We start from the raw sequence: 24,191 nt of genomic DNA on the forward strand, positions 1-24,191 counted from the left end.
AGAGCTGACTTAGAGGGGGGATAGTCTTCTTATATAGTACTTTATATATTCTATATAAAGCTAATAGCTAAGCCTGACTATATCCCCAGAACTGATTATGCAAGCTGTATAAAGAAAGTTCTATTTACTGGAGAACTATTGGATTCACTGGATCGAGAGGAATTATACAATAGAGAAAATAATAGTAAATAAAATAAGCCCTGTCTATACTTATACTGCCTACTAACCAGCTATAATACCGCCTGGAAAGAAAACTGAAGCACAGAACTATTACCCTAAACCTGTACTACTAATCGTACGAATACAAACTACAAAGAGAGATAAGAAAGGAGAGAAGGGCTTCTATTATAGAACTAAGGCCCTAATATAGAGCTCAGCTTCAGGCACCAGTTGGTGCCTAAGGCCTTGTATACTATATACTAAACTAGCGCTAGCTTAGTTCGTATATACCTGAAAGAATTTTATATAAATAGATGAAATAGCTCTCCAGCTATTTCTTCTTATTCAAAGGCATATTTTGATTAGTACGATCCATCCGTCCCGTAACAATAAGTAATACTTCTATAATCTAGTATAATTTTAAGTAATTTAGCTAATTACTTCTTCTTCTAATCTATTGCATTATATTGGTCTGATGAATTATATCTAGAGATATACCAGCCAATCAGAATGCCTACCGGGCCCCATCCTAGGTCTGATGAAGGTCCATCAGACCAACCCTTGTGGATTAGAGCTCAGTTGGATCGGTGGTGTCTAAGGGACAATTATGAATCGGATAATAAGAGGACCACAGACGAGGAAGGCTCGGAGTTAAATTACTCCATTAGTTCCTAGACCTCTAAACCCTTGGTGACTAAAGGTCGGGGATCCAGGTTGCCTATTTTTTCTAGCTCATGGCTTGAGCAATACCGCAGGCTGTATTTTCTTCCAGCTAAGCTCAAATCGAATTTCGGTTTACAGTTCACCTCGCTATGGCTCTTAAAACATCAACAGTCTTGAAGGCTTCTAGGCGGTATGGTACACAACCACTTATTCACATTTAAAAAAAAATCACTCCACGCGTTCGTAGCTTATACAAGCGCGTTTTCCCGGCATGTTTGTAGAAACGCCTTTTGAAAGACGCTCATTAGACCGACTTCAGTATCTCATTATATATAAAGAGCCCTGTCGAGTCGACTACAATCGTACAGCAAGACACTCTCAACAAAGGTGAAACTACTGGTGCGTATATATCCGCAGTTCAACTTCCGCTAGCTATCATAATATTCATGAAATCGTTCTCTCCCTAAACCTCGCAAAGCGCCAAAATACAGTAAATAACTATACGGCCTAGGCAATGAAGCTGTCTCAATACTTTCGGGCAAAAGAGCCGATGGATTAAGCTGGAAGGTTGTGCGATGATAGTCGCCATTTTCCCAGGCAAGGCCAAAGGCCTCGAAGAACCTTCTGAACTTATCCATGGGCGTAAAGTTGGGGAAGTGCAGGCCGACTATGGCAATCCCGCCATTTTCAACATAAGCTTTTATTTTGACGAGCACTTCTCGGATCTCTTAGTTGGGTTCGGTAAGGCCTTCGTCTGCTATGATGGCTGCTTTGAAGGTGGTCTCGGCGATTATTTGAAGCGCGGCGTTTGCGGTCTTCGCGCGCTTGATGTTAGCCACTTCTGCAAGCCTGTTGAAGAGCGTGGAGTAGACTTCGTCTAGAAAGTCGCGATATGCGAGAGAGAGAAGAGAATTCGGGGTCTCGCGGCTAAGGCCATTGTTGTGACTTTGGAGGCCGCCTGTTTGTAGCTTGGGCCTTAAAGAAGGTGTTTAGTAGAACCCACTTAACTATCTTAAATACAGCTTAATGTTCTGGTTCAAGCCTTCCAGGATGACTGCAAGTTAAGCTGGAGGGTGGCCATGGAATTCCTAAGTCTGCCTTATATGGTATCTTTTGCATAATCTCAGAGCCCAGTGATTGGTGGCTCCGCACCTTGTGACGTGGTCATCTATCTCTGGCCCATGCAAAGCTGACATTTCCTCTCGTTGTGCCTCCCCGACTGTTGAATCCCATGGGAAATATTACGTCATCCCCTTCTGCGCCAGTAGTTAGTTCGTGTTAAAGCTGTTGAGTTGCCGACAATAATTCTCCAGCCTAATTATACAATGAGCCCAAAGCAGGCAATAACATGACTGTATCATTGCAAATACGCGAACCAATCACATATCGCAACGGAATAATCTCTGGTGACGTGGCCTTGAGGCTTGACGAGGCTGATAATTCTTAACATTTATATTCAACCTAAAATTCTTACGAATCCCCCTCATCAAGAAACATGGACGATATTCAGGTTCCCCCAAGAGTAAAATTACTAGCACGGAAAACTACAAATGACGACGATCAAGCATATGACTTTACCTCAGATCTCCCTCCTACACAGAGACAGCACTTTGACATTAGACTACAATTCGTTCCTAGATTTTTTTCCTTTTTTTTCCAGGATCAGCCATCCTTACCGATCACGAACAATGCACTACCCGGATTAGTTCCAACTCTACTCCCGAAAGATACTACTCTTCACAGACGCAGGTCCAAATTTCCACGAGATAGTCGCACCCGTACTCAGGAATCAATTTCGCCCAAAGACCGCCCTGGTACCGCTAGAGCCGATGAATGTAATAATAGCCGCGAAGAACATGGAGAGAAAGACAACACAGGCTCATGTGGATCAACTCTGTCCACTTTTGGTAACCGGGAGAAGAAACATGATGCCGTGGAGAAGAGACATAAGATACGGGTAGAAGCCCTGCAAAAGTTGTTAGGCTCAATGTCCCCAGAAAATGGATCTCCTATGGTTCTACTGTGCTGGGGCGAAAGCTCCCATTGCTCAATATTGCCTGTACTATTTGCAAACTCGGGAGATGATGTGGAGACATGGAGAGAGATACACAGAGCTTGGTACGCGCGCAGAGGATATTGGAGGAAACATCTGCCAGGATATAGTATTACACGAGTTGACGCTGTCAAGGTTTGTTTTGAAATTTCGTCATTCTGGGAAGGATTGCTGATTACCATACTAAGATCTCGCTTCTGGGATTGAAGAAGGCCTCGAAAGGCCGGGAGAATCGCGAATATATTGGGATGTATACGGAACGCGACGTTCCAGCCGAGAGGAAGCTATTGCAACAGACTATAGACAACTATGTTCCTATATCGGACTGCTTTTACGATCGTCGCACGGGAACTGTGGAATGCGGCTATGGTTGTAATTGTTTTTATTGCTTGCCGTGCTTCGATGATGCTGGGGAATGCCCAGAAGAAACATACATTACTGCTAGACGGAATATTGTACACTTGAACACGCTGCACCTGATGAAACACGTCTTCTCCAACCCCGACCTCGCTGTCTTGAATGATTTTCTCAAAAAAGAAAATCTTCTATACAGTCACCGGTGAGTGATACAGAGCGATAACTATAAACCATCTTAAGTGACACAAATGCTAATCTAAGTACGATAGGGATGTCCTAGACCTAACGGAGACTTGGAACAGTTGGCACTGTCCAGCTTTGAGAGAGATCGAATTCAGGGGTATAGTAGTCAGCGAAGGTTGGGCGCTAGATAAGCGTCATATAACTTTGCCTTTGTTGGTCGCTATATTGCTAGGCGTGGTTGTTGCTGCTAGGTTCCTTTTCGGTTGGGATACAGCATGGAATGTTGGCGCCTTTTTTGTCGCACTAATATCGCTTCTGTTGTGCATATCCTACCAGTTGTAGTCTAATCTTGTTTTTGGCTCTCGCCGTTCGCTGGAGTATATGATGACTGTATTAGGAAACATCCAGATATTATGTTCCTCTGCCTGTACCTAAAGCTCTTAGATCTAATTGTATTTTCTTCCCTTGTCCCGTTCGAAAAGGAGTGTAAGCATCTTGGCGCCCACATATCCGCGCTTACAGATTACGAGCTTGATTAGTTAACTAGCGCCCGTATTTCAGTTGATCAGACTGGCGCTAGTCCAAAAACGATATTCCGTTCTTATTGAGAAGTTTCGCTGACTGGAAACTTGCAGGTTCATAGCGATCGGATATGTCGTTAAAAGTGCACGTGGATAAGGCTGAAATATTCTTGCGGTAGACTGGGGAGTGCCGAGATATTAGGGAATAAACGTGATCTGAGACCTCGGCGGTAGATTTCTCTTTGACAAGGCGACCGGGCAAAAATCACGGGCGTATTTTTCTACATGGTCTGTTCAGTAAACCGCCATGGTCAAACTAAGACCTGTTTCGAGCATACAGCTCAGCTGTTGGGGGGGTGTTCACTCATGGTAACTCAAATTGAGCTTCCACATGTGTCTCACGCCTCTCATTCCCAAAGCTGGGCGCACGGTTGTTTGTTCAAAGGAGTCACAAGGCCTCTGATGTAGCTTGGCCATTGGCCGCACAGACACTCATGCTATTCAGAACTTAACACCAATTCGCTCCTCAATACACAGAGTAAAGTGTCTCGGCTACCTTGCAGAACAACTCATACCTACACTACCCCGCATCGCTTTTTACCTATATTAAAGTAGTAGAATTCTCCCAAGTCTTGGTCTGTCATATTTGCTTTGGAAAACTCCTGGTAACTGCTTGATAGCCGACATAAAAATGGCCAAATCATCTAAAAAGAAACTGAAGGGGCGCTCATCGAATGAGGTGGCCAGGCCTTCCCTGCCTCAAGAGATTCCTCCAAAAATTGACTATCACAGACCGTTGTCTTCGTAAGTTATTCGACTATATTGAAAGCAGCATATTCTGATTTATTTGCTGGCCCTACGAAACACCGTTTGTTACCCTCACTATAGGAAATAAGCGATATGGCCTTCCGGCTCATTTTCTTCGGAAATACCCAAAATTCCAGCTAGCACCTTATGGGCTTTCAACAAGTATCACCATGTCTGATATCCACGAGGATGTTGGACATACCATAGTGCATTTTTTATACACAGGTGGCTACGAGACAGTCAACTCGCCTCTTGGTGAAGGCACATCCGATATCTCCAGAGAATACAAGAAGAGCGTTCTCGCCTACCACGCCTCAAGGACGTACGGCCTTCCTGAACTTGAGACCCTTTCCAAACAAAAGATGAAGCAACTAGATGAGGAGGTTCCTGTTCTTGAAGTACTGCAGGCAACGAGGGACGTTTTTTCAGGCCTTCCCGCTGGTGAAACATGGCTTCCAATTTATATTGAGGGGAACTTGCAACGACTATTAGAGCCTGAAGATCCAGCGCTTGGTCTACGCGATGTTTATAATATTCTTGGCCGAGACCACCAGTTTGATAATCTCGTGATGAAAATAATCCTCGAGATACTCTCTGTTCGTTTGCGTTCCATGCAAGACCAGCACGGTAAGTCATCTCACCGATAGGACGGTAGTATAGTGCTAGAGCTGGATTGTTTTACTAATGCATCATTAGGTAAAAGCCTGAACGGAACTGGCCCAGCTTATTCTCTTCCTGAAGAGCCTGTTCCTGAAGAGCCTGAACCTGTTCCCGCAGAGGCCGAGCCTGAAGAATATGAACCTGTTCCCGCAGAGCCTTTTCCTGAAGTGCCTGAACCTGTTCCCGCAGAGCCTTTTCCTGAAGTGCCTGAACCTGTTCCTGAAGAGCCTGAATCTGTTCCCGCAGAGGCCGAATCTGGGCCTGAAGTGCCCCCTGTTGAAGGGGAATTCGAGCAGTGGACCATTACCCAAGCCTCCTCTAATACCGAAGGCTGGTCTAGCGCTTCTTCATCTCCTAGCGATACCCCCAATCACGAAATACCACCCAAGGCTCCTGATCAAACACAAGCCCAAGGTCACATAGCGAGGATTTCATGCGCAGACTTAGTACTGTATGAGAATTGGGAAATTCTGTCCCCGAAATCTAAAAAGAAAAAGGCTCAGAAGCTTGCGTCAAGGGGCCTTCCCATTCCAAGTGAAGGTGGTTTTATTTCAATAGTTGCAAGGTGAAATGACTTGGAGCGACTTCAATCGAACAACTAAATATCTGACTGCGTATTCCTAGATTCATAAGTATCAAAAGAGGACAAATAAATATACAAGTACTAGGGTAATCCTGCAAAGTGAAAGGAATGATGGGTCTTTGCCGAAAAGCGTTAAAGACTTTCAACTTTCAATCTTCCCAGGTAGTTCGTTCCGATGTTTGTTAAAGACACGTCTATTCTCATAAGGCTGTCGTTTTGCTGAGTCTTCTTTCTACACTGAGATTTTGGCTTTTTAAACTACCCCGAACAAGTGTTGCACGCCAATGACAGAGGCAAGAACTTCACTTAGTCGGTAGCTGCGGGGCTCGTCGGGAAAGTAGTCCTTTCTCAGCGGTTCATCCGGTATATCCGCACAATTCTCACAATTCCTAAAGCTGCCCTCATGACCGCCGAGCTGATGCTCAATCTCTGCTGAGCTGGATTCTCTGTCCCACTTAGTATATTGCCTTTCAAGCCTTGACCACCTCATGATACCATGTCTCTTCGACGATTGAGGCACCAAGAATATTAGCCCGGAACGCTGTGTTGCGGAGCGTTATCAGGTATAGTTCTGCTCATGGCATCGTTCAAAGACTGGTTGGATTTGGGTATCCTCGGCGCGTGATCACATACTGGTAGCATCCTGTTCCCTTGCACCGTCGGCAAAACATCGGACAATAGACAGACTTCTTCTGTTCACTTGCACTCATGTACCCCAACTAAGCCCCAGAAACAGGCTAAGATATACCCTAAGACTGTCGCCACTGGAGCGTCCTTTCCCACAGCATACAGCTACTAATTAGTAAGGATTCTTCTTCCGTGGACTAGTCAACGATGAGTAAGCGCATATAGTACAAGAGTACTCCGTACAGTATCTCTAGTCGTTCTATCGGAACTAATAAAAGACAAGTAGAGAAGAAGTGTACCATCACCACGCTTGTGGATGTACAAATTGGCCTGGTAGTAAGTACAATTGGCGCGGCTGAACAGATTACGACAAACCATCTCGAGTCGAGAAGCTATCAGCACTTCGAAAGCTGCGTAGGCCCTGAGGGAAGTCCCTGGCTCGATGGTTGTTCTGTGAATTTACAAGTCAATGGCTATATGCACAAGGATTCCCTATCTATAGCAAGCTTTAGTCTCGATAATACTCTTTGATCCACACCACAACGGTTGTGCCATCGGCCAGAGTAGTTTCTCTGCTCTTCCAAGAGAAACCTTTCACTTGGGGATAGAGCACCCACCATCCATACCAATAAACCCCACCACTGGCTAATGCCGAGATGGCAACCATTGGGGTTAGCCAGAAAGGAAGGCTAGTATCACTAACAAACTCATGGTTGAGAAATGGAGACACAACAAGAAAAATCTGCACGAGCAAGAAAATCCAAGCCACGCTGTTCCACACCCGGAACGTGCGTTGCGGATATGCCAGACGCCTACGAATGATGAATAGCCCAACCACCACGGCTAAATATATGATTGCAAAGGCATACTGCCCGACATCGAGGAGAAAGCTGTATGCGTCGCCGAATGGAATTAGAAGGATCATCACAGCGGAGCCAAGGAATAAGCCGAAAAAGGCGCCCTTGGGTGTCGCAGACGGGGTGCTGCTGGCGAAGAAGGAAGCCCACGGCAACACTCCCTCTCGAGCAAACGACTGAATGACACGCGACATGGAAAACGACGCGGTCAAAAGGCTGCCAAAAGAGGATAAAGCAGCCACCAGGGCTGTGCACCACTGGGCCGTGTCTCCCCAGACTTTCCCTACTAGGAGCGCCACAACAGTGACGCCGGTACGACTAAGCTCTTCAGGTGTGGCAGCACTGAAGTATGCCGCATTGACGAGAATATACAGGATTCCTACTGAGCCCACTCCAAGGAAGCTCGCTATTTTCAGCGTGCGTCGCGGATTCTGGACCTCGTCGAGAACGTATGCGGCATTCGACCAGCCTTGATACGTGGCCAGGATTTTGAACAATGCAGAAGTATAGTCATAGATATGAGTTGAGGAGCCTGCAAATGGATGGTCGAAGCTTGCGCCTGAACGATGTTCCCTGTGCTGATCGGTTGAGACCATGCGCAGGCCAGTGAAAATGACCACGATGAGGATCAGGATCTTGGCAGAAGCGAGAACATTCATCAGATGTACAGCGAATGTGCTTGCTTTGATATGCAAAACGGCGATGACCGTCATGACTGCAATAGCGAGAATGCGTTTCGTCCATTCATCTGCAGTGCCGTGGACAGCTAGTAGCAGGTTCTCGGCTATCGCAATGCTCCCGATGCCTGAAACAGTCAAAAATGAGAGATTTGGGGCATTGACAGACATCTATAGCTACCTGTAAAACCGAGACAAATGACATGCGTTGCATAAATGGTCACGGCGAGTAGAGGCGGACGTGGATAAGCGGCGTTGAGGTAGACCTTTTCTCCTCCGCTACGAGGCAGTAGGGAGGCCAGTTCCAACCAAATCATTAGGCCACAGAGGGACAGAGAAAACCCGGCTGTCCAAAGCAACAAAGCCGCACCGGCGCTTTGGACGCTGGCGGCGATAGAAGACGGAGTGGAAAAGATGGCTGTCCCGATCATGCGGTTGATACTGTTCGATATTCATCAGCTCTGACGGGCCCTGAACGCCTCGTAGCCTTACATCAGAAACGAGGTGGACGAGACCCCCAAGTGGCGACGAGGCCTGACACTCTGAACAGCATGCTGAGCTGGGTCACTGGCCGGAAGAAGTGAATCCCTCTCTGGCTCAAGGAGGTCAGAGGTGATGGAACTCTCCATCTTTGTGGTGTTGTGGATGTGGTGGTCGCCGTGGTTGAAGCAATCCAGGGGTGACCGCCTGGGCAGAATAGCCAGAATGGCAATTCGCCGCCCAGACAAACTTGCAAATGAGGCAGACTGTGCAAACCGTGCAAATTATGCAAACAAACAATAAGTGTCACTCACTCTGCTTCCCCCACGCCGCGTATCAATACATCGAAGAACGCAGTGTCAAATCCTTGGAACACCCAATCATCGATGGTGGCCGCGACGTCAGGGATAATACTGCCTTGCCCACTGAAAGTATCAACTGGCGTGCTCGGGGCAGAGTACAACGCAGGAGGCAACAATGGAAGAGTGGGTGCGGCAGTCTCCCGGGGGGGACTATCAGCTCCGGGATTATCCGGTGACTGATCGGACGACGCACCAGATCGGAGGTGGATCGACCCAATGCCTCCAAGGGTGACCCCTGCATAGGATCTGGGCGCTTGATTTCTCTCGGCATACGGCACAGATGTTACGCCTGCCGGTCCGATGGTGATTACCCCGAGATATGGCACCTGGACGACCAACGAGATGGAGTCATCAGTCTGCTGTGTAGTGGTGCCCTGCGATCGGCGGGCACCGCTTCTGTGCTTCTGTGCGGCAAGAGCTTCGATCCTTAGGAGATCTTTGAGTAGCGCAGCACATTCTGCGGCAAGTACGTCTGCGTGTAGCTCTGACATGGACCTCATGCATTGAAGCGCTTGCTCCACCGTCGCCCGGTCACTCAGCCTCTGGTGTGCAAGTAGTCGATCCATCTCGTGTTGTCCGTCACTCGCAAGATGTGCAAGCATCAACGTCATACCGGCAATCAAGGCCATAAAGTCGCCCATTCGACAGGAGGCGGTGATCGGATTGAATGTACGAATGGTGATCTCGCGAGTCAAAATCTCCCGGCTGGCATTTGCACATGCTACCCGTGAATACACTATGTCCGAGCTATGGCTTTGGCACAACATATATGGTAAATGCAGCTGGTTCACCAGAGTGTAGTAGGCCATGTGATCCAATGCTCGTCGAGTCTCCCGATATGCATCCAACGAATCCACTTTCAATCCTGCAAATGCTAATGGCTGCCAGAAGGTTGAAGGTAACTGTTCACTCATTTCGATTAACTTCTGATCGATCTCTTGCGTTGTCTCCTGAGCCTGCTGTGAGGATCTGATCTGGTTTCGCTCCAGGATTCTTGCTGTGAGGTTGGTGGCCAGCAATGACAGGCTGCAGTCCTCAGCCGAAGTGCTTGCTGCCTTGGAAACTGGGAGGTTCGTTCCAGCAGTGCTTGTAGGGAGGCCCAGGAGCAAAGACAACATACGCTCCATATAAACAATGCAAACCCACATCATCCCGGGCTCGAGATCGGTTCTGGTGCCGAGTTGTTTGAACCGATGATGGTCAGGTTGGTGCAATCCCAGCATCTGTGCTGCGGTGACGGCACGACGCATTGCCAACCAAGCGCGCCGAATGTTGCCGCCATCGACATGGTAGACCCCCTCCAAGATGATATTTTCCAATCCTTCCAAGGTGCTCAAAAGACTGTCATTTGTGGTGACCAAGGTGATGGCCGACTCTGCGAGGCCTTCCATGATGGTGTGATGGTGTTGCTGGAGACCTGGAATGACCGCGGCAGGAGAGAAATACTGCAATGCCGTCGCAAATAGCAACATTTGCTTGGCCAGTAAGACTGGATGGGATTCCGGATGGAGTAGGTTTGGAATTGGTACTGGTTGTTCTTGTGCCGATCCTGACCACGTCGGACTGTTGGACTTGAGCGTTGACTGATAGCATGATATGGGAACTGTAGTGATCTTTGCTCGCAGAGTTTCAATGTCATGTCTGGAGGGAAAAGCCCGTCGGAGGGCGTGTGTGATCTTCGCATGAGCGGCTGGCTCGGTCAGACTCCCAGCAATATCAGAAACCGGGGTCAAGCCCGGAGTCAGGAGCAAGTCTGCCGTGTCCGAATCCCATTGACTGACACAGGGTGCGCCTCGGCGGACGCACGAGATACACGACTCCTCGTCCGGCCCAGCAAAGGTGCATCTGACCTTTCGTCGACGGCACTCGCGGCAACAATGTGTCCCTTTCCGGACCCGTCTCCGTCTGACCGGATCTCTGCCTGAGCGTATATTCATTGTGAAGAGTGCTCGCGACTCTGGGATGATGCAAAAGGAGAGCAGGAATTGGAGTCAGTTGAGTGCCAGGATGAAGCGGAGGATGAGACCTTCGGCCGAACTGGCTGACTAATTCCTCCCTTGCCCTCACGTTCGGCCGAACGCGACCAGCGCATAGTCATACTAGTCAGTCTTATCATTTGCTGAAGAGTTGATGAAAATAACCCGAGTACAGTTTGGGCTTTTGTGGATCGCTGACCCTAAGGCCAAGCCGCTGTATGAGGGTCAATACTGTCCTTGTACTGTGTTCCCATGGCATTGTCCAGGTCTCTCCACTCAAGTCATAGTGTTGAACATTATCATCGTGGCATACCTGTATTGTCACTGATACGCGTGCAGTCCTCTGACTTCAGTTCTACGGGGCAGTTTGTAGGTTCACTGTAGGGCTTAGATCCTCTGTGTACCAGAAGTTGGGAAAAGGGAAACCTACAGATGTCAACCCCGTTAAGTCGGCCCCTCTTGGCCTCCCTTCGGCGAGCATCACGACTAAATGTGTCAATCATACTATGCGCATATCTCTGCAATCCTGCAGCCGTAACGGACATCAGGAACACGAAGACTTGATCCGACACAGCCACTATCGTTAGAACTCACGGCTATATTGTCCAGCTTGCTTGTGTTCGGCCGAAGTAGCTGACAAATGGTCTGAAACTGGTCGAACGAGCTGTCGGACATACAACTCATTCGCCCGCAACCGAAACTTATAACCTGGGAGCTGCACTTTCTTCATGCCTGCGCTGACTCTGTCTGCAGTAGCATTTATGTTGTAGTTTCTGGCAAACACAGCAATGGCTGAACAAAGTCCGACCACATCTGAGAAGCCAGCGACCGGCCCACCGAGTACGATGACAGCGCTCTCTACATCCAGCGCCACCAAGCTCGATAGCATCAACACCCAAATCCCAGCAGATGATGGCTATCCCCATGGCGCGCGCTTAGCTGTCATTGTTGTTTCGCTTATGCTGGGCATGTTCCTCGTGTCACTTGATAATGTACGCTGACATGCTCCATGATACACCAACCAGAGAAGCTGACCTATGCCTAGACCATCCTTGGCACGGCTATTCCCAAGATCAGCGATGAATTTCATGATTTGAATAAAGTCGCCTGGTACGGAGCGGTATACTTCATGACATTCGGTGGTGGTGCGAATGATTCCGGTGCGGATTCTCCGAACAATGCTAACCCTAGACAGAGTCTTCCTTCCTCGCCACACTCCCTAAGAAGTTCTTCCCATCCGATCAGGGTCACTGTTCTCTAATACCACTCATTATTGGCAGGGTTCCAGTCGACTTGGGGAAAGCTCTATAAATACTTTCCCCTCAAACTTTGGTTTCTGGTCGCCTTGTTTACATTCGAGCTGGGAAGTCTCCTCTGCGCAGTCGCGCCCAACCCTATCACTTTGATTGTCGGCCGGGCGATTGCAGGCTTGGGCGGTTCAGGTGTGACGGTGGGTGTGTTCACTATTCTCGGATTCGCAGCAGCCCCAGAGAAGCGTCCGCAGTTGCTGGGTTTTACGGGCGCCACGTACGGAATCGCGGCGGTTCTGGGTCCGCTTATCGGTGGTGCTTTTACAGACAAGGTGACATGGCGCTGGGTATGTTCCTCACCCTTACTCCAAGGCCCCGACTGCTGACCCTTCACAGTGCTTCTATATCAACCTACCCATTGGGGGGCTAGCGGCAGCGGTTATTCTCATTTTCTTCCAAGCCCCCGCCAGTGCAAACCCCATGTCCGCCCCCTTGAAGGAAAAGTTGTTGCACATGGACTTCATAGGGGCTGTACTAGTGATGGGTTTGATCATCTCGTACATTCTTGCGCTCCAATATGGTGGCCAAACTCATCCATGGAACAGTAGCGTCGTCATTGGTTTGCTTGTCGGCTTCGTCCTTATGCTTGCGACATTTATCGCATGGGAAGTCTTGCAGGGGGAATACGCCATGATAGTTCCACGGCTGGTAAGGATCCGTCCAGCTTTATCGATCGTGCCTCTTGACTGACAAAAAACATGAGGATAGTTCCTGAAGCGCTACGTCTGCGTGGGATCCATCTTCATGTTCTTCTTTGGTGGCGCATACTTCACGATCCTGTATTACCTTCCCATCTACTTTCAGAGCGTCTACAACAGCAGTCCGATTGGATCTGGAGTTAAAATGCTTGCCTTCATCATTCCACTCACAATCGCCGCGATTGTCCTAGGTGTTGCATTGTCGAAGATTGGCATAGTACCTCTTTTCTGGATCATCGGAGGAGCGATAGGAACCATAGGTTGTGGATTATTTTACACAATGGACACGAATACTTCTACCGGCAAGTGGATTGGGTATCAGATCCTGGTGGGCTTTGCCACTGGAGGGACATTTCAAGTGGCTCTATCCAACGCGCAGGTGCATGCTGCACCGGAGGATATGTCGCAGGTGTCATCCATTGTCAACTGTAAGTCACCTCTGCCATGATGACGATGGAAGGCCTATGGTCTGACATCAACCGAGTAGTCTTTACGACAGTGGGCGGTTCTTTCTTCCTCTCTGCCGCACAGTCCGCGTTCAACAATCAGCTGCTCAATTACATTACCGTCAAGCTCCCCGAGATTGATCCATCGACTGTGCTGGGTATTGGGGCGACGCAGATTCGACAAGCGTTCACACTTTCGCAGGTGCCCATTGTGATTGATGGGTATGTGGTGGGGTTGAAAGTCGTCTTTGCCATCACCGTGGCTGCCTTTGGAGCGTCCACGATTATTGGCTTCTTTGGGAGCTGGAAGCGACTTCATGAAGATTCTTTGAAGAAGGTTGCTGGAGGGGCAGCATAGTGGTTCTTTCCGGTTGTTGTTTGGTTTACTTTGGATGCAAACCGCCGGCTGCACAACCCAGGTACTTCAAAAATATATATCCTCGAGAATGGGTGGGGTGTTGCCTGCTTCAACAGACAACAGGCAGGTCAGTTTCCGGGAGATGCGGGAGTCCGTGCGCGCCAAGGGCAGAATGACTAATTCTAGGCAATTGTGCCTCAGGCCACGAGTCTAGTATTTGTGCTGTATTTCGGGTGGGGTCTTGAGATGTAGATGATCTGACAATACTTAGATACTACTAACTTTGATTGACTAGACATAATTCTTTTCTACAGTGACGCACCCGGCTCACTGGCCTTCCTTGGACAGAATTCTCAAGCTGAAGTCAAGTTGTAAATCTTCTTGATGTCACGTAGGGTCTCCTCAAAATCGATTTCCAGATCACGCAGGAGACCGGTCTCCATGTCAAAGATCCATCCGTGCACGACGGGGAATTGGTGCTCGTGGAAGCTCTGCTGCACCGCGGCGGTCTTGATGATATTGCGGCAGGATTCTACCACATTCAACTCGATGAGACGCTTGTACCGAGCAGTCTCGTCCTTGATCTCATCCAGCTCGCGCTCATGCAACCGGTAGACATCCCTGATGTTGCGCAACCAGGGGTTCAGGAGGCCCAGGTCGGAAGGGCTCAGGGCGGCCTTGACCCCGCCACACTGGTAGTGGCCGCAGACGACGATGTGTTTGACGTGGAGGTGGCGAACGGCGTAGTTGATGACGGACATGACGTTGAGATCGGTGTTGGGGACCAGGTTGGCGATGTTGCGGTGAACAAACACCTCCCCGGCCTCCAGCCCCATGATCTCATTGGCGGGGACCCGACTGTCACTGCAGCCAATGTATCTGCATGGGTCAGTCCAAGAGGACTGGTCAGCCTTTGTTTCATCGATCCCAAACTGAGGGTCATCCTCAAACAGCTAAAATCAGTTTAGTGGGCGATGGTCTTACAAATATTCCGGGGTCTGGCCAGCATTGAGCTTCTCAAAGAAAGCGGGGTCTTCCTGCTTCTTGGCAGCCACCCAGGCACGGTTGTTCTCAAACACCCGCTCGTGGGAGTGTTTGAGGTAGGCGGGGACCGAGTCGTGAGTGCAGTTGGAGGAGGCCATTTTTAATCGTCTTGTTGTAGTTAGTTTAATGATCCGATTCTATGAGTGGGGAGGAAGAGAGAGAGAGAGGGGCAAGGGGGGGGAGAACTGCCACGTGTGGGAGAAATTGGCAGAAACTACGGCAGCCCAGTGCATCCCCCCACGCAGTGCCTGCTCGTTTCTTATCGCCTTATCGCCTTATCGTCTTATAGCTTTATCGTCTGAATCTGATCAAATTTCGCTCTCTATTGGGGGTATCTTCTCTCTCTCTCTCTCTCTCTCTCTCTCTCTCTGTATGCATATAAATCCTCCTCAACATCAACAAGCAGCCTCGGTGATCTGGTACCCTGTTTTCGACGCGCGGTCATAGACCAGCCCAAAGACCTTGACCTCATGGTTCTGGGCTTGGCTCAAGTTCTGGACCTGCCCCAAAATGTTCAATTCCACCATGGTTCGGTCCCGTTCCTGCCCGCTGACTTGATCCAGCCGGTGCGTGTGCTGAGATCGCACCACGTCAAGGTTCCTGCCTCCAATCATTAGCACCGCATAGATTTCTCCACGAGTCAAAAACTTAGGTGGTTACGCACTTGCTCCAGGGCTCAGGAAGACCAGGATTGGGCGACCCCTGGACGATATGGCAGCCATAATGCCCGCACACGACAATCTCACGAATCTACCACACGATGTCAGCCTGCCTTCTTCATTGATCCACGGATCATCCCTTCTCACCTTTAGTTGCTCCAATGCATAACCCAGAGTCGCCCGGCAAGACAGATCGTCTGTTACCATGTTGCCCAAGTTTCGGTATTCCAAGACCTGATCAGGCTGCAGGCCCAAGGTCTCCAGCTCGTCGTAGTCACTGTCAGAGCAGCCAATCCACAGCACCTGCTTTCCCTTTGATTGCTGCCAGGGCATGGAGCCCGATTGCACCTGGTGCAGCTCGTATCGTGTCCGTAGCTGATCTTGCATTGTGTGAAGTGGTGCAATTCGGGAGGTCAAGTTTCGTGTACTGACAAGGCGGGAGATCACGGAGGGACGGGAGCTGAACATGAGTGAATGAAATTGAGATGCTTTGCGGAAGAGTAGAGAATGAGTGACTGGGAGAGAGAGAGAGTCTTATACTCAGCGAGGTGCCCCAATACAGTCGGGCAACGAGATGAAACAAGCTTTGCTATAACTGTACGGCAAAGAGGTCTCGGCCGAAGCGGAGATATCTCGGGAGTATTCAAGCCCGGCCGTTTTTTGATCGACCGCCCGCATGACGATACTCCGTCGCCTGAAGACTTTGGTTGCAATTTCCGATCTCTGCTCCATCTACCTGCACTATCGGCCGAAGCAAGTGGCAACATCAGCACCCTTTTTCGTCACAAATCCAGAGTTTTTGCCCGGTTCCTGCATTGTATCGAGCATTTGCACAGTGGGGACAGTCTTACGTATTCAGCTTCACTCATATACCTAGGAGTATAGCATTGCGCCAGAGAAGCTGATATAAGATGAATTGACTGCTAGGGTGTATTCGTGTACACCGTGGGTGGTAATGTTCACTTTTGGTCAGGGATGATCGGAGAGAAGGCCGAAGATGGTGTGGGGCCAGGGGTAGCAATGCAGGGGCCGAGAGTTCGGCCGGAGGGTGGGGTTCATTACACCGTTATAGTCATAGTCATACACAGTAGTATAATAGAATAGCATATAAGTTAAGCTTCGATGTACACCGTATGTAAGTAAGGTAATCACCTGCCTCTACTAGTTTAGGAAAAAAGTTATTCGACTTGCGATCACATGATTGCATGCTGAGGATGTGGTCTGTGTTCACCACACTATACATTCCCTTTCGGTTACCCAGTCACGTCATAATTTTCGTGGAAGACACTGCACAGACACAAAACGAGACACATGAAGAAAAGGTATCGCAGCTCAGGCAGCTACACAATCTAGAGAAGAATCTTAGCTACATTCGACAAACCCACTGCTACTGCTAGCTCCAGTGTGGGTGATCAAGCCCGCCAACTGGTCCGCAGTATTGAAGATGACGCGATCTGCCCCCGGCGATCCTCCATCGTAAACAGCCCCGTCGCTCAAGATCGGGAACTCATAGTATGTCCCAGAGACACTGAAGTCGAAGCCCTCATAGTCATGGTAGACATGCGGATAGTCATGGAGGGTCTCGCCTGATTGGTAAAGAGAGTAGCCTTCCGCCTGCGTTGCACTCACAGCACTGGCACTGTAGCAGTGGCTACCACACGTATAGGCGCAGCTGGCACGCTCAACGTTTTCCTTGCGAATTGGAGAAGCGATCGTCGCAGGCAGAAGAAGAGGGAGCAACGCGGAAAGGCTCTATTTAACAAGCATCAATACATTGACACTGACCATCCCCAACCGGCAAGTCACAGGCGAAGGTTCTTACCTTGATCTGCAACATCGTGTCTAGCTGGCCTGCGAGTTTCTTCGTGGTCTTGGATGAGGAATGCCGGGAGTGAGTTGAGTAGCGAGTGGTCCGGTGATTGCCAACTATTTATGCCTCACCACCTCATTCTCCTCGTCGGCCAGCTCCCATCACCAGACTGCAATGCAAGCGACCAGCAATATGGAAATGCGCCGAGGTAGTACTGCTGCGTCTAGTGGGTGATAAGATAAACAAGGCCAAGGGGAGCCAAGGCCAGCCACGGGGGGCACGTTGTCGAATCCGAGGCTGACAAGAGTCAGTCTGTCTTCACGGAACTTCCCGTCACCCTGAGTCTGCGCCGGAGATGCCGTTGTTATCCAGTTGATAATAACAACAAAAGCATGTGAGATTTTGCGGCCGGATTAAATTGTTCAGCAGAATGAGCACGCTGCAGGAGGGCTGCGACATTGTCGTATCAGCCATCGTATTCGAGCACGCATGGACTGACACTCATCTGCGCCTTGATGAGATTAATACTCGCTTGCGTACAGGCTATTTTCTCTACCTGCTGGTATGTGCACAGAAGTAGAGTAGATACATCTGAAATTCCATTGAGCCTGGAGCTGATCAGTTCCGTTGCCTCGGTTTCCTGGAAAAATCGTTATTCAACATTTCAAATAGACAGCAAAGCCCTTGCAGGCTATGCTAATGTGTTTGTAGCTTCTATTCACACCAGCTTCCGGTATAAGGTGATCTGGAGAATAGGCCGAGACGTCCCGACCAAGTACGTGCTTCCTGCAGCGCGACTGACATCATGAAAGGCTATTGCTGTGGCCCCTTCGCTATGGATCCCTGTTCCCATGCTTCAGAGGAATATTGACAATCCTTATCGCGGGGCACTTGAGATGACAACCAGCGGAGGGGATAGTCAAACCATGAAAGAGCAGCTGCCCTGGGATTATGCTAAGCGCGAAGAATTCATCTCAACGGTATGGACTGTGTCACAGAATTATCGCTTTTCCAGGCGGAAAATCAAGACGCCTGAAATTTCCACGATTTTGCCGAGGCGGCTGAAGTTGTAGGCTCGGAAAGAAAATTGGGTGCGTTGCTCGATTGTGAGCTGGCGCAGTTCATGTCAGAACGAGGATGCGTGAGTGAGACAAGGAACATAAGCGGGCATTGATCAGTCAGCAGAGTAGCATACCAGAGCATAAGCGCCGGAAGATTGTTCGAGTGATTCGGCTACCTACAACCAAAAAAAAAAAAAGAAATATCCTGGAATGAGGACTGTTTAATATGTGGGTTCGGCTGTAGATTATCATGAAATAGAAGGCAGCTGAAAGCATGAGAGGTTTTCTCTGGGGGCGGTGCAAGATTTCTCCCACTGACTTATTTTGTACGCGGGATTTATTTGAGCCTCAGGTGTGAAGGATGGCTGCTCCACTCTACAATTGACATCTCCCGGACACAACTTGACTGGCACGATAAATCCCGCACAGCTATTGCTACAGTCCTGCCAGTTTCAAGGCACAACCATGGATCAGTGTGATTCTTCGCTGCGAAACAAGTCATTTCCAGATAGTATAGCTGCCATCACAGTGAAGCTCATGTCTCTAATCATGTACATTTTGTTAGACCTGCAGAAGGTAACAGACGTTACAAGCGAGCGACTTCTTCATTTTATGGTTAAGTATCGTAGAAAGCACGGGCCGACAGCGTCTGCGAATAGCTCCGATACGGGGTTTGACCTACGCTTAACACGCACTGTGGGCGTCCAAACCACGCTCCAGGCAGTGAGGCATTTCTGGAAGAGCTCTCCTCCACTCGCTTAGAGCACGTTGCAACCCAGAAGAAGAAGAAGGACTTGCCACCACGGGTTAGGGCTCATCGCGACTCTCTTACTGACTGCGAAAGAAGTCTTACGCCCACAAGTACTAGGGCTCTTTTGATCTGGGTTGCACTAGGTTGCAATCAGATCAAGGGAATAAATACTGCAAGTCTTCACCCACAAACTTACTCCCACCATGTCCGTTCTCTCAATCCTTTCCTTGGACCAACTGTTAGGAGGTTCTCCACGTGGAGCGGAAGAATATATACTCTCTGCGTCTGACAGCGCCTCCTTGCCCTGCCTTCCTCTAGACCCGTCATGTCACATTCCACGGCAGAGGCCGGACTGGAGGAGAAGTGTCGAAACTCCACGGACTCAGGATTGGACCCTGGTGGTGAACACGAAATCCCCGAGAGAGCAAGCCGATTTGCCCAGTCAGCGTCTATCAACTTCGACCAACCACACTCCTCCACGACCAGGCGATCGATCTACCATGCGACGCGGTCTCGAAGTCGGGATACGATACGCAGTGCTCGCAGCATCTCCCAGTCGTCGCCAGCCGCTGGTGTTCCCATCGAATTCCGGACCCTTTCCTTTCAGATCTCCGAGTCCCAAGCCGCCCCCCAGGAGATTGCCAAAAACCGTAGCAGGGAGAAGACAACGCCTGATCAAGACTACTTCGAAAGCCTTGACTTCCATCAATTGTCTGTCGAAAGGCTATGCCAACAGTTCAATGTCGATCTCAACCAAGGGCTGAGTGCCAGTGCAGCACAGACTCGGCTGCAGAGGGACGGTAAAAACACCGTCGCTCATTACCACGAGAATTATCTGAAGAAAATTTTCTGGTATGTGTTCGGTGGCTTTTGCTCGGTGCTATGGATAGGGGTGATCATTTTCTTCCTCTGCTGGCGCCCCTTGAGCAATCCTCCCTCCGTGACCAACCTGGCCATGGCCATCCTCGTCATCATAGTTATCGCTCTGCAAGCTTCCTTTTCCGCCTTTCAAGATTGGTCTACATCGCGCGTGATGAACTCCATCCTGGGTCTGTTGCCGTCAGAAGCGCTGGTCATGCGTGATGGTAGTCTCATCCGTGTACCGGCCACAGACCTGGTTGCTGGGGACCTCGTTCACATCTCCATCGGCAACAAAGTCCCGGCCGATATGCGTCTCATCCGCAGCTCCGGGGATGTTCGATTCGACCGCTCCATCTTGACCGGGGAATCCGATGAGGTCGAAGGGGCCACCGATGCGACGGACCAGAACTTCCTCGAGACACGGAACATCGCGCTGATGGGAACGAGTGTTACCAATGGAAATGCTGTCGGCGTGGTTGTCCTGACTGGCAATCGATCTGTCATGGGCCGTCTGGCTTCCATCACTGCCAACGTCAAAGAGAAGCCGACCCTGATTCAACAAGAGATCACTCGCTTCGTGCGAATCATCGTCGTCTTGACTGTGATTCTGGCTGCTGCGATTCTACTCACCTGGGTGGGGTGGCTTCGTGTGGATCATCCCGACTTCATGAATGTGGTGGAAATGCTGAACGATGTTATGGGATGCGTGGTGGCATTCATTCCTGAGGGCATGCCGGTGGGCGTGGCTCTGACCCTCATGATTGTGGCCAAGCGCATGAAGGCAAACAACATTCTTCCCAAGGGACTGGCCACAGTGGAGACTCTGGGCTGTGTCAATGTCATCTGCTCGGACAAAACGGGGACGCTCACCCAGAATAAGATGTTTGTCCAATCATTAGGTCTGGTGGACCAGGAAATCGACCTGGAGGCTTTAGTGAGCGGCCAAGAGAAGGCTGTTCCGCCTCCAGTCGTTCTGGAGCCGCTGATTCAGGGCTCAGCGTTGTGCAATGACGCCTTTTTCGCGTCGGAGACGAAGCATCTGCCAGTCAATGAGCGGACGGTCAATGGAAATGCGACAGACGCGGCGGTTCTGCGATGGGTTGAGACCCTGCGTCCCAACAGCAAGAGCGGGCTGCACGAATATGAACGCATCCATCAAATCCCTTTCAATTCCAAGAACAAGTGGATGCTGACCGTGCACAAAACTCCACACTCTTCTCCGCGCAGTTGCCTGGTGTATGTCAAAGGAGCTCCAGACGTTTTGCTGCCGCATTGCACATCGTACCTCTCTCGAGACGGTCTTCTCAAGCCCATGGATGCTGCGGCAAGAGAGTCTTTCTCGGCATTTCAGCAGAAGCTGTCCCGGCGTGCCCAGCGCGTCATCGTTCTATGTCAGAAGAATTACACTCCCTCGGCGGCAGTTGGGACCAACGAGTTTAATGACGAGATGCTCAGCAACGGGGTGCAAGGGTTGACCATTGCTGGCATCTTTGGAATCATTGATCCGGCTCGCCCCGAGATACAAGCTACGGTCGCTGCTTGCCGTCGTGCTGGCATTCGTTTCTTTATGGTGACCGGTGATTTTGGACTCACCGCGGCTGCCATTGCACGCGATATCGGCATCTTCACCGGTACACAGGAGGCAGATACCGTCTCGGATCTCCACGACCAGGACCAAGAGCTACGCTCAAGACGCAGTCTGCTGGTGGAGGGATCCCAGATTCCGGGTCTGAACGCAGCTCAATGGGATGCTGTCTGCCAATACGAGGAGATTGTCTTTGCCCGCACCACTCCTGAGCAGAAATTGCGGATTGTGGAGGAGTTGAAGGCGCGCGACAGTGTGGTGGCTGTGACGGGCGACGGAGTCAACGATGCCCCAGCCCTAAGAGCCGCCGATGTTGGGATCGCCGTCGTCTCCGGCAGCGATGTCGCCATTGAAGCCGCGGATCTCGTCCTTCTGGATCAATTTGACTCCATTATCGACGCCATCCGCTTGGGTCGTCTAGTCTTTCAGAACTTACAGAAGGTGATTGCCTACTTGTTACCGGCTGGCAGCTGGTCGGAGATCTGGCCGGTGATCATGAACGTCTTCTTCGGGGTGCCCCTGCCCCTCAGCTCATTCCTCATGATCATCATCTGCGTCTTCACCGATCTGTTTCTGTCGCTGTCGTTAATCATGGAAAAGGAAGAGTTTGACCTTCTGAGCCTTCCGCCGCGCAACCACAAGACGGACCATCTGATCAACCTCAAGATCTATGGGCAGTCGTATTTGTTCATCGGGGTGATCGAGGCCGTCTGTGCGCATGCCATGTTCTTCTTTTACATGTATCAAAAGGCAGGTATCCCGTTCCATGCCCTGGTCTTCGCGTTTGGGAAGTACTCGGATGGCTTCTACGGCTACACCGAGGCCGAGTTGACGCACTTCAACGCGGTCGGCCAGAGCGTGTATTTCGTCTCACTGGTGATCATGCAATGGGGCAACATTCTCTCGGTGCGGAACAAGCGCCTGTCGATCCTGCAAGCTGATCCGATCCGCAAGAAGCAGCGGAATCTGTGGCTTCCGTTGGCGATGCTGGTGTCGTTGGCGATTGCCATCTTCGTGACCGAAGAACCCGGATTGCAGTCGTTGTTCAGCACCGCGTCGGTTCCTCTGGAATTTTGGTTTCTTCCGTTGGGACTGGCAGCGGGAGTGTTGATGATGGACGAGATCCGCAAGGTGGTGGTGCGCATGTTTCCACGGAGTCTTGTCGCAAAGGTTGCCTGGTGACGAGGGGGGGAGAGCGGCCCGTCAATGATGAAAATGTATATACCAGCTGTGAGGCTCCTCGTATTGCGTCCCTGGTAGCAATTATGAACCGTCCGTTTCCGGCGATGAAATGGACTTTTTGCCACCCTCGAGATCACCTCCCAACCAAGGGACAGCCCTAACTGCTGACTGCTTCCCACCGCACTGGACCAATGTCTTTACCACACAATGCATTGATAGAACGGAATCCAGGCCCAAATGATGTCAACCAGTCTGTTGAGTTCGGTGCTTGATCTGCTATAAATCCGTTAGGATCTGCTATGTTTGTTGCAATGAACAGAGCCTTGTCGTCTACATTCTCAGCCATTCCTCTGTCTCTTCTGCTGGGCACGCATTTCATACCTTTCACCCCTCTAAGCACTTAACTTTGAAGTGGCACAACATTCGTCAACACCCCTCAGAATGAAGCTCGCTACTCTCGCCATCGCATTTGTCCTAGGCACCTCTACTACTTCTGCCTGGGAGCTCTACGCCGGTGGCCAAAAGTGGTCGGGCACCAAACCGCAAGGCTGTACCCCAGTCACGATTCCCAAGGGTGCCCAGATCAGCTGGTCGGGATCCTCGGGTGCCCGGACATTGCAGGTCTATGATGTGAAGGGAAGTTGCTCGCAAGTGTATCGGACTGTGCAGGGGGTCGGGGATATCAATGCATCGAATGCCATTTATGGGTTTGTTGTCAAGGCTTGACCTCGACCAGCCACGGGATGGATTACCAGTATCTTGAGGCGTTAGGTCATACATAAGCAAGAAGGTCGAAAGAGAGAAAAGTCAATCAATTCAAGTCATTCAAGACACATTGCGCACTATGGCATGCCTGCCATTGACGGCGGACTCAGCTTGAATCCCCCCGTACATCCTGTCTGTAACAGCCCGTCTGGATCGTACTCTCTGGCCGTCTTAGAGCAACTGTAGGTTCTCGCAGTAGTTCAGGTAGCGATAGGCATGGCTGGTACCGTTGGCCTCCGCAAGGGAAGAAGAGCTTCCATCGTAACATCGATCCACGAACACGAACCCTGGATTGACAGATGACTACTTCAATTCGAGGAGAAAGGGAAGAAGCGGGGATTTAACTGTCTGAATTCGGACAAAGCACTGATACATGACTGCTTAGTGATTTGATGTACTACATATAAAAAAGGGATCCACAGTAAGCACGAAGGCGCACTTTATGCCCCCCGATTGGAGCTCAGAGGTAGGGCCTGTCAGCACTACATAATTATAACTCGTCCCATCGTTTGTCCAACGAACTCCTTTGCCACTTAGTGATTACTTGTCACTTGGAGCTTAGATTGCATGGCCAATCACAGCTAAGCAGTCCAACAGAGCTTCTGCGGTGGCAGCGTCTGAGCACAGCCGGTTCAGGCACACGCAATGATACGTTCGCTACTACTCACCATATTCTTCATCGCTGCACAGACGCCC

General features: G+C 50.1%; 10 protein-coding genes across 10 annotated transcripts; 5 read left to right on the top strand and 5 right to left on the bottom strand.

The window, feature by feature from the left end:
• The first annotated feature begins 1,267 nt into the window (after nucleotides 1-1,267).
• On the top strand, nucleotides 1,268-1,864 carry BP01DRAFT_192489 (uncharacterized protein). Its single transcript, XM_025570963.1, has one exon. It carries the CDS (start codon nucleotides 1,398-1,400, stop codon nucleotides 1,701-1,703), a length of 306 nt encoding a protein of 101 aa, XP_025426761.1. The 5' UTR covers nucleotides 1,268-1,397; the 3' UTR covers nucleotides 1,704-1,864.
• A 945-nt stretch (nucleotides 1,865-2,809) lies between these two features.
• BP01DRAFT_350473 (uncharacterized protein) lies at nucleotides 2,810-3,757 on the top strand (the record flags this gene model as incomplete). The annotated part of the gene is made up of 3 exons (XM_025573795.1): nucleotides 2,810-3,010; nucleotides 3,064-3,434; nucleotides 3,502-3,757. 3 exons carry the CDS (start codon nucleotides 2,810-2,812, stop codon nucleotides 3,755-3,757), a joined length of 828 nt encoding a protein of 275 aa, XP_025426762.1.
• An 832-nt stretch (nucleotides 3,758-4,589) lies between these two features.
• On the top strand, nucleotides 4,590-5,999 carry BP01DRAFT_329065 (uncharacterized protein). Its single transcript, XM_025572972.1, has 3 exons — nucleotides 4,590-4,740; nucleotides 4,790-5,370; nucleotides 5,440-5,999. The coding sequence occupies exons 1-3, from the start codon at nucleotides 4,628-4,630 to the stop codon at nucleotides 5,970-5,972; spliced, it is 1,227 nt and encodes a 408-aa protein (XP_025426763.1). The 5' UTR covers nucleotides 4,590-4,627; the 3' UTR covers nucleotides 5,973-5,999.
• Nucleotides 6,000-6,991: 992 nt separating this feature from the next.
• On the bottom strand, nucleotides 6,992-8,759 carry BP01DRAFT_360926 (uncharacterized protein). Its single transcript, XM_025576018.1, has one exon. It carries the CDS (start codon nucleotides 8,316-8,318, stop codon nucleotides 7,122-7,124), a length of 1,197 nt encoding a protein of 398 aa, XP_025426764.1. The 5' UTR covers nucleotides 8,319-8,759; the 3' UTR covers nucleotides 6,992-7,121.
• BP01DRAFT_408849 (uncharacterized protein) lies at nucleotides 8,541-10,926 on the bottom strand (the record flags this gene model as incomplete). Its single annotated transcript, XM_025578832.1, has 2 exons — nucleotides 8,541-9,052; nucleotides 9,089-10,926. The coding sequence occupies 2 exons, from the start codon at nucleotides 10,924-10,926 to the stop codon at nucleotides 8,938-8,940; spliced, it is 1,953 nt and encodes a 650-aa protein (XP_025426765.1). The 3' UTR covers nucleotides 8,541-8,937.
• Nucleotides 10,927-11,771: 845 nt separating this feature from the next.
• BP01DRAFT_329072 (MDR family MFS transporter) lies at nucleotides 11,772-14,010 on the top strand. Its single transcript, XM_025572973.1, has 6 exons — nucleotides 11,772-11,957; nucleotides 12,011-12,110; nucleotides 12,246-12,547; nucleotides 12,612-12,923; nucleotides 12,984-13,401; nucleotides 13,461-14,010. Exons 1-6 carry the CDS (start codon nucleotides 11,811-11,813, stop codon nucleotides 13,775-13,777), a joined length of 1,596 nt encoding a protein of 531 aa, XP_025426766.1. The 5' UTR covers nucleotides 11,772-11,810; the 3' UTR covers nucleotides 13,778-14,010.
• BP01DRAFT_360932 (carbonic anhydrase) lies at nucleotides 13,994-15,417 on the bottom strand. Its single transcript, XM_025576019.1, has 2 exons — nucleotides 14,762-15,417; nucleotides 13,994-14,656 (listed from the first exon to the last, which is right to left on the bottom strand). The coding sequence occupies exons 1-2, from the start codon at nucleotides 14,917-14,919 to the stop codon at nucleotides 14,131-14,133; spliced, it is 684 nt and encodes a 227-aa protein (XP_025426767.1). The 5' UTR covers nucleotides 14,920-15,417; the 3' UTR covers nucleotides 13,994-14,130.
• On the bottom strand, nucleotides 15,217-15,867 carry BP01DRAFT_307362 (putative carbonate dehydratase; the record flags this gene model as incomplete). The annotated part of the gene is made up of 3 exons (XM_025572291.1): nucleotides 15,217-15,421; nucleotides 15,486-15,571; nucleotides 15,628-15,867. The coding sequence occupies 3 exons, from the start codon at nucleotides 15,865-15,867 to the stop codon at nucleotides 15,217-15,219; spliced, it is 531 nt and encodes a 176-aa protein (XP_025426768.1).
• Nucleotides 15,868-16,842: 975 nt separating this feature from the next.
• On the bottom strand, nucleotides 16,843-17,217 carry BP01DRAFT_307420 (extracellular guanyl-specific ribonuclease RntA; the record flags this gene model as incomplete). Its single annotated transcript, XM_025572295.1, has 1 exon — nucleotides 16,843-17,217. A coding segment is annotated over one exon (375 nt), but the record flags the coding sequence as incomplete, so codon positions are not given.
• A 2,053-nt stretch (nucleotides 17,218-19,270) lies between these two features.
• BP01DRAFT_192827 (cation-translocating P-type ATPase) lies at nucleotides 19,271-22,967 on the top strand. Its single transcript, XM_025570964.1, has one exon. It carries the CDS (start codon nucleotides 19,428-19,430, stop codon nucleotides 22,728-22,730), a length of 3,303 nt encoding a protein of 1,100 aa, XP_025426770.1. The 5' UTR covers nucleotides 19,271-19,427; the 3' UTR covers nucleotides 22,731-22,967.
• The last annotated feature ends 1,224 nt before the right edge of the window (nucleotides 22,968-24,191 follow it).

This window comes from Aspergillus saccharolyticus, assembly GCF_003184585.1.
Source record: "Aspergillus saccharolyticus JOP 1030-1 unplaced genomic scaffold BP01scaffold_59, whole genome shotgun sequence".
Classification (NCBI taxonomy): domain Eukaryota; kingdom Fungi; phylum Ascomycota; class Eurotiomycetes; order Eurotiales; family Aspergillaceae; genus Aspergillus; species Aspergillus saccharolyticus.

Excerpts from the sequence above, each read along its gene's own strand:
- BP01DRAFT_192489 (XM_025570963.1), top strand. The coding sequence starts at position 1,398 with ATGATAGTCGCCATTTTCCCAGGCAAGGCCAAAGGCCTCGAAGAACCT.
- BP01DRAFT_329065 (XM_025572972.1), top strand. The coding sequence starts at position 4,628 with ATGGCCAAATCATCTAAAAAGAAACTGAAGGGGCGCTCATCGAATGAG. Across the intron at positions 4,741-4,789 it reads TATCACAGACCGTTGTCTTC|GCCCTACGAAACACCGTTTG; the intron begins GTAAGTTATTCG and ends ATTTATTTGCTG. Across the intron at positions 5,371-5,439 it reads TTCCATGCAAGACCAGCACG|GTAAAAGCCTGAACGGAACT; the intron begins GTAAGTCATCTC and ends ATGCATCATTAG.
- BP01DRAFT_360926 (XM_025576018.1), bottom strand. The coding sequence starts at position 8,318 with ATGTCTGTCAATGCCCCAAATCTCTCATTTTTGACTGTTTCAGGCATC.
- BP01DRAFT_329072 (XM_025572973.1), top strand. The coding sequence starts at position 11,811 with ATGACAGCGCTCTCTACATCCAGCGCCACCAAGCTCGATAGCATCAAC. Across the intron at positions 12,548-12,611 it reads GTGGTGCTTTTACAGACAAG|TGCTTCTATATCAACCTACC; the intron begins GTGACATGGCGC and ends GACCCTTCACAG. Across the intron at positions 12,924-12,983 it reads CCATGATAGTTCCACGGCTG|TTCCTGAAGCGCTACGTCTG; the intron begins GTAAGGATCCGT and ends ACATGAGGATAG.
- BP01DRAFT_360932 (XM_025576019.1), bottom strand. The coding sequence starts at position 14,919 with ATGGCCTCCTCCAACTGCACTCACGACTCGGTCCCCGCCTACCTCAAA. Across the intron at positions 14,657-14,761 it reads GGCCAGACCCCGGAATATTT|ATACATTGGCTGCAGTGACA; the intron begins GTAAGACCATCG and ends TGACCCATGCAG.
- BP01DRAFT_192827 (XM_025570964.1), top strand. The coding sequence starts at position 19,428 with ATGTCACATTCCACGGCAGAGGCCGGACTGGAGGAGAAGTGTCGAAAC.